General features: G+C 44.7%; 1 protein-coding gene across 4 annotated transcripts; it reads right to left on the reverse strand.

Annotated features, from left to right (window-relative positions):
* Positions 1-3,633: 3,633 nt before the first annotated feature.
* On the reverse strand, positions 3,634-7,000 carry LOC115006582 (glutaconyl-CoA decarboxylase subunit gamma-like). Of its 4 annotated transcripts, XM_029428882.1 has the most exons (4): positions 6,938-6,967; positions 6,338-6,422; positions 4,589-4,983; positions 3,634-4,499 (listed from the first exon to the last, which is right to left on the reverse strand). In XM_029428882.1, the coding sequence occupies exons 3-4, from the start codon at positions 4,848-4,850 to the stop codon at positions 4,252-4,254; spliced, it is 510 nt and encodes a 169-aa protein (XP_029284742.1). In that variant the 5' UTR covers positions 4,851-4,983; positions 6,338-6,422; positions 6,938-6,967; the 3' UTR covers positions 3,634-4,251. The 4 variants fall into 4 exon arrangements, with proteins under 4 accessions (XP_029284742.1, XP_029284724.1, XP_029284733.1 ...); XM_029428864.1 differs by lacking the exon at positions 6,338-6,422 and having other exon boundaries at positions 4,589-4,925; positions 6,938-7,000; XM_029428873.1 differs by lacking the exon at positions 6,338-6,422 and having other exon boundaries at positions 6,938-6,997.
* Positions 7,001-7,574: the final 574 nt, after the last annotated feature.

Genomic DNA, 7,574 nt, shown 5'->3' on the forward strand with positions numbered 1-7,574 from the left:
ATTGAGACTGTTGAAGTCATTGAAAATGAATAAATGTGTTTGTTTTCAAACATTCCAAACAAAAGTGTTTTTGTCCATTTTTTCAACAAATCAGAGCAAAGAAAGAATAATTACATTTATAATATATATATATATATATATATATATATATATATATATATATATATAATAATCACATGTATGGAAGTCAAACTGGAGGTTTAAAACTGTGTGTGACAGCGTGCTGGTAACTAATACACAGGTTCAAACGTTGATCGTTCCGATGTTTTCACAGTAAAAGCTCCTTTACACAGTTACTGCAACAGGACATGTGCTGGGTTTTGTCGTCTCCACGGTAACGGGGTGGGGGGGGGGGCAGGTGTAGGTGATGCCGGCTGTTGACACTGTTGAATATTTCATCAGCAGTGCCATCAGGTGGAGCGAGCGGGGGCAGAGAGTTCACACTCGACTGAGAGGGAAACTAAACTACAGATGACGTCATCGGGTGGGCGGAGTTATTTCCAGCTGAAACTGAAACCTCCATTACGCACTCACAACTTCAAAGCTTTATTTACAAAGTGGTGCTGTCACGACGGCTTCCTCTTTTGGCTTTATTTCTGTCCCTCCATCCAGCCCCCATCGACTACAAAAGAAGTGGACGTAGCCGCCGTGACGTCACCCGGACTACAGCCGTGTCTCGATGGTAGCATGATAAGACCCAAAACTACCAACATAAGACCCATTATTCTTTAGCGCTTCAGTACATTGGAGCAAGACTCCAGTGGACCTGGTCTCAGGAGAACTCACTGTGTATCTGAGGAAACTGTCCACTGACCCTGGCGGGACATAATGTCCACTGACCCTGGCGGGACATAATGTCCACTGACCCCGGCGGGACATAATGTCCACTGACCCTGGCGGGACATAATGTCCACTGACCCCGGCGGGACATAATGTCCACGTATTCAGCTTTGGGGTATTTTAAACTGCTGCCCAACCAGAAGCACTGAGAACAACAACAAGAACATGAAACCAGGATTAATGGAGTATAGTAGGGAGTAAATACAGGGCAGGCTGACACACACACACACACACACACACACACACACACACACACACACACACACACACACACACACAGGCTGATTGGGCAGTATGGCGGGTCACTGAACTGTAGCTGTGATGTATAATTGATGAGGGATGATAATAGCGAAGTATATCCATGAAACTGAAGAAGATGGAGGCTGTGAGGCTGCAGCTCGTCTGAACCACAACATTCAGCTCAATCACAAACAGCTGACACACTTTGTATCCAAAAATACTTGTGCACCTGTTTGTCTTGTTTTTGGTCCGTGTTACAGCACGAAGAGATATTTTACATAAAGATAAAGTCGCTAATATCTATTGATACTTTCAGTTAAAAACAGTGGTTTGACACGTGCAACATACTCGTAGAGGAAGAGTCTTTTAAAAACCTTTGTAATGGGTTACATCTTATTGTAGGTCGGGATGTTTGGGAATGCAGTGGGTGTTCAACTCTAAGACGTCAGTCAACAAGCACCTTAAAGGAAAGTAGAAGAGAGTTTAAGAGTTGAGGCTTCCTCTGTGAACTGACAACTGAAGGTTTGATACAGCAGCAGAATCCTAAAATCACATCGATGTCCCCCCAGCACCACCTGCTGCTGACAGGTGGAGACGACAAGCACCTGCAGATGTGACGGAGCTGCTTAAATCTCCACTTTTACATGTGTTGGAATATACAGACTACTACCATTATAAAGATATTCATTATATATCGACACACATTTTGATTGTGTTTATAGGCTGCATGTTTTCATCTCTAATTGTCTCTGTACTGTGTATACAAGTTGACTTAATAATAATAATAATAATAATAATAATAATAATATATTTCATTTGGAGGCGCCTTTCAAGGCACCCAAGGACACCTTACAAAACAATACAGGAGATAAAAACAGCAAAACAATGAGAGGGAGAGCAGACAAACAAAACCCAGAGATATAGTGTGGACATGAAACACAGAGCAGTCCATATGAACACTTTGATGATCCCATGGCGGTGTAGAGGGTCAGAACCAGTGTAATCCAGCAGTTTCATAGTCCAGGTGATGTCGAGGAGGCTACGAAACCAGCCGGACAGAGGGGGCGAGTGTGTTGTCTGTAGCCACAGACTGCAGGCTACAGCCAGGCGGGGAGACCCGGGCCCAGCAGCAGGTCAGCCGGGTAGACGGTGGGCAGGGACACAGTGACGGGGCAGCCTCCGTGTTAGCGATAGAGCAGGCAGGATAGTCAGCAGGACAGCCTCGGTCAGGCATGTGTAGCAAGGCACGCCAGATCGGAGTATCCAGCCGCAGAGAGCACAGAGGTGACCTGCCAGTCCCGTACAGGTGAGCCCCTTACCTGCGAGGTTAGCTCCATGCTACCAAGTGTGGACACCGAAATGACGACTGCCGCAATAGATAGTGTGCAAACACGTGATAAAACTGTGTGACGTATGCGTGCAACGCCATGTTGGATGATATACAAATCATCAATGGCGTCTAAAACGAACAACAACAACAATACAACTCCGACATCTTCAAAGTATTGTGACTCTCTGGATCCTCTGCAAAGGCAAGATTCAGAGGAAAAAGTCCAAATGTGCGGCCGTGACCCGTACACGCTAAAGCCGTCGGATTATATTGAGGATTTAGATTCATTACCACCGATTGAATATCCGGATATTGTGAACTACCTTGTGCTACAAACGTCGTGGGCAACCAACGCACAAATGAAGGCATACAAGAGCTTAGATGCTTCTAATGTCTTTGTTTCTGGCTGGGTTGGTAGTCTTCTTACCAAACCACTGAAAGATGACAGGGTGCTCGTCCATGCCCGTGTAGATCACTCTCAAAGAGCTCGAGATACACCGCTCAAGCCGTGGTTTGTGAGTGAGAAGAGCGGCGATGTTATCCACACTAACGTAAACATAGCTTTAGCATGAGCTCTTAATAGATATAAAGTGCTTGCCACACACACGGGTGAATTGTGCTTCTTCTTCTGTTAAATCCTCACGAGTTATGTTGCTAAACCACTACGGCGTTCGGTAGACAGCAACTCATCCCTCTTTTGTGGATCGTTGTTTGTGATGACTGTAGGAAATCTAAAGAAGCGTTTCTCTGGGTCACGAGTAGCGTTATGACCACAGTTATACACTGCGCACAAGGTTGGCATTTTCTTTCAATCTTAAGACATTTAAATACAAAGAAAATTACGGAGCGTTCCAGCAACTCACCTGAACGGGCACAGTCTTGGTCGTGTATATCATCCAACATGGCTGACTTCCGGGTTGGGACGTAAGCGTGGCGTGACGTCACATGCACACTATCTATGGACTGTGATGTTCTTACAAACACATGATCAGCATGTAGAGATGCTTCAGCAGCAGACCACACAGGTCACAGCAAGAAAACAACAACAAACAAACAGAACACGGTGAAGGCGCGGCAGCAACTGTCATTGTGAGATTCTGCTCATTCTGTGGCCACAATGAGCTAATCAGCAGTAACTAGGACCTTGAACTTGAACTCTTACATGTATTATTCTGAGCCCTGGATCTACGTCAGCGTATAAAACAAAGTACAGACTACACAGCTTGTTGTTGTTGTTGTTGTTTATTAAGAAAGAGCCTTTCTTTAAATGGATACTTGGTCCTACATGTATATTCTGTCAGATCTGGTGTTGCTCTGTGACACTTAAAAACTGCATCAGATGTAAAAGGTCAAAACAAAACACTTTGAAAGGAATGATATAAAAGATGAAGCGATTCTATGTCCTCACAATTATTTGAACTCTTTACTGTAAGTCCCTGTATTTATGAGCATTATGTAAACATTGAATGAATGCTTTATAACACACCTTAATGTAGTTATGTAAGCAGTGTTTAATACTGTGTGTGTCAATAACTATAACTCCATAAGTGTTGGCTGGTGTTCTGAAAACACCAGCTGACACACAGTAAAATGTGTCTTCATAGGAGAAGTTACAACAAATACCGTACATTAACAAAAGGTAAACATGTCCTTATATCTGCTCACGACTACATTATAGTGTTTTATAAAGCGTGTATTAAATGCTAAATATGGAGACTTAAAGTAAATTACAACGTGCTGAAGTTTCCATTTTACAGGGAACGTGTAATTGTATTTAATTACAGCAGATGTCAATCACACCAATTATACAACAAATATAATGTGTATTCCCTTATCTCAGGTCATTTACTGATGGTTATGTTCAAATTCTGAAAGGTGCCACCGACTGTCGGGGCAATGATCACGCTTCCATGTTGAGCCGACATTGTGGCAGCAGCAGCAGGAGGTGCAGCAGCAGCAGAGGACATGGAGGAGGCTGCAGCTGCAGCAGGAGGTGCTGCAGCAGCAGAGGACATGGAGGAGGCTGCAGCTGCAGCAGGAGGTGCTGCAGCAGCAGAGGAGGTGGAGGAGGCTGCAGCTGCTTTTCCCTCTGCAGATAAAAAGACACAGAAGCAGAGAATCATGTAAAAAATAACGGTGATTTTGCTCATAAGTGTATTTAAGAAGCATCCACTGCACCTGCGCGTCTGATCTTTAAATTCTCGGCATCCTGGTTGTTCATCATCTTCTTCAGAATCTCAACAGTGACGTTCACAGCCATGTCTCCACCGTAGCTCTTTATCATCTCTGTCACAGTGTCCGTCCGGTCTTGGCTCTCCAGACGGGACGTGGGAATTGGTTTGCAGCCGTCCAACATGTTTATAGTGAGGTACCAGTTAAACTTTTTAAAGTCATTGCTGCGCAAGTCTTCCAGAGTTTCGAGCAGCAGCTGATGATCCATGTCTGCTCACTGAGCCGGTAGAAGAGAGGAAATCAGGTTCCAGATTAACCTTCAATGTTAAAGGAACGTTCTGATCTGCTGAGGAAAATATAAACAGCTGCTTCAGCAAGAAATCGTTCCTTCAGCAATCAGACTGTTAAATGAAAAAAGCATAAGAGTGACAGTACTTTGGTCAGTTTGTGGAATACATGAATGATGCAATATGTTTACGTAGTGACGTAGTGTGTGTGTCAGCATGTAAACGAGCAACGTGCATTGTGCATTGTGTGTCTGTGTGAGCGTATGTCAAACGGTTTGGTAATGCTCTCCTGGTGTGTGTGTGTGAGTGTGTGTGTGAGTAGGGTGTGAGGGGGGGGGGGGGAGGGGGGGGGGGGGGGAGGAGGGGGTGGGGGGGGGGGGGGGGGGGGGGGGGGGAGGGGGGGGGGGGGGAGGAGGGGGGGGGGGGGGGGGGGGGGGGAGAGGGGGGGAGGGGGGGGGGGGGGGGGGGGGGGGGGGGGGGAGGGGGGGGGAGAGGGGGGGGGGGTGTGGGGGGGGGGGTGGAGGGGTGTGGGGGGGGGGATGAGGGGGAGGGGGGGGGGGGGGAGGGGGTGGGGGGGTGGGTGGAGGGGTGTGTGTGTAGTGAGTGTGTGTGTGTGTGTAGTGTGTGAGTGTGTGGTGTGTGGTGTGGGTGAGTGTAGTGAGTGTGTGTGAGTGTGTGTGTGTGTGTGTTATGAGTGGTGAGTGTGTGTGTGTGTGGGTGTGTGAGTGTTGTGAGTGTGTGTGTTGTGTGCGTGTGCGTGTGAGTGGAGTGTGTGTGGTGTGTTGTGTGTGTGTGTGAGTGAGTGTGTGGGTGGTAGTGTGTGTGTGTGTGTTGTGAGTGAGTGTGTGTGTGAGTGTGGTTGTGTGAGTGTTGTGTGTGTGTGTGTAGTGAGTGTGTGTGAGTGTGGTGTGTGTGTGTGGTGTTGTTGTGTGTGTGAGTGGTGTGTGTGTGTGTGTGTGTGGTAGGGTGTGGTGGGGGGTGTGTGAGTGTGTGTCGTGTGAGTGAGTGTGTGTTAGTGTGTGTGGTGTGTGTGTGGTGATTGTGTGAGTGTTGTGTGTGTGAGTGGTGTGTGTGTGTGTGTTTATATTGTGTTAGTGTGTGTTGTGTTTGTGTGTGTGATGTGTGAGTGTGTGTGTGTGCGTGTGTGCGGTGAGTGAGTGTGTGTGGGTGGTGTGTGTGTTGTGTGGTGTGAGTGATGTGTGTGTGAGCGTTTGTGTGAGTTTGTGTTGTGTGTTGTGAGTGAGTGTGTGTGGAGTGTGTGTGTGTGTGTGTGAGTGTGTGTGTGAGTGTTTGGGTGTGTTTGTGTGTGTTTGAGTGAGTGTGTGTGTGGTGTGTGTGTGTGTGTGTGTGTGTGTGTGTGTGTGTGTGGTGTGTGTTGTGCTAGGGGGGGCCTGTATATTGTATATTTATATTAACACATATTAACACATTAACAAACATTAACACTGTTTTTATGATGGTTGTGTACCTTTGCACTTTGACTACACCGCGTGTCGACCTACACCATGAGAAGATAGTTTCACAGGAGGTTATGTGCTGGACCAGGGCTGCAACTAATAATATAAATAATTCAACAATGCTGATACAACTCAGGTATAAGCATTAATAAGAAGAACAGTTACACTGGCTGATAAACTGCATGATGAAGATGAGAACACTGATCATCACGTGCAAAAGCAGATTTTAAACAGCTGGTTTAAAAACACGGAGGATTCTCCACAACTCACAACTCGTTCTTACTCATTAACATTAATTAAGCCGTTAATTACAGTAATAAATCATTTAAAAAGTTACATTAAGGTATTCACATCTAGGTCTGAGAACAGCTTGTTCTTTGAACTATATTATATAATAAGTGCTACGATGTGTTGGTGCTGCAGTTAATAAATATCAGTCCGTGTTACATCCGGGTTTACAAACTTCTGCAGAAACTTGAAACCTTTAGTTTGACAAAGTATGCAGGCTGCACCCCACCGGATACAAAGAGCCAACATCTATATATTATATTATATTATAATATTATATATAAGTATATAATATATAATATGTTAATCCAAAAAGCACTCACCGTGTCACCAACAGCAGCGTTCTGTCTCCGCCAGCGAGAGTTACTGGCGCCAATCATTTTACTTTCGGTTTCATGCGGAACAGGAAGTTGGCTGAGACTATGGAGAAGTTGGTGAAAGAGACTGAGAGTGGGGTTTTTTATTCTCTTAAAAGTCAACCATTAATGATCACAAACTGTCACTCCAAATACATACATAGATCATTGTTTAACTATCTTCTCAGAAGTATTGAGAGTTTTTCCACAGAAGACGTCGACTGGAGGCATTTTATTACAGCTCCTTTCACTCTAAAGGTCAAACAATATCAGATAATGGTTTTATAACTTTGGTTGCAGGAAAAGTAAACATTAGAGCAATATTTATTTTGAACTTAAGATAAACAAAAGTAAAAAATAAGATCTCATAAACTCCCTGAACTTAATTTATTGAATTATTTCCATTTAAATAAATATAAAACAGGAAAGGAAAAACATAAAATTGCAGAAAAACAAACAAACACTCGAAGTAGGATGTAGAAAGATGTGTTTCTCTGCAAAACAATAAAGGAGAAGAGAATGACGCATGCTTGACATCCGTGCTGATACGATGGTAGAGAATGGTGATCATCGCATTGAAAAATGACATCTATGGCATGGCTTT

The sequence above is a fragment of the Cottoperca gobio genome, chromosome 1 (genome assembly GCF_900634415.1).
Source record: "Cottoperca gobio chromosome 1, fCotGob3.1, whole genome shotgun sequence".
NCBI classification, from domain to species: Eukaryota; Metazoa; Chordata; class Actinopteri; order Perciformes; family Bovichtidae; genus Cottoperca; species Cottoperca gobio.

Excerpts from the sequence above, each read along its gene's own strand:
- LOC115006582 (XM_029428864.1), bottom strand. The coding sequence starts at position 4,850 with ATGGATCATCAGCTGCTGCTCGAAACTCTGGAAGACTTGCGCAGCAAT. Across the intron at positions 4,500-4,588 it reads TTTAAAGATCAGACGCGCAG|AGGGAAAAGCAGCTGCAGCC; the intron begins GTGCAGTGGATG and ends TTTTATCTGCAG.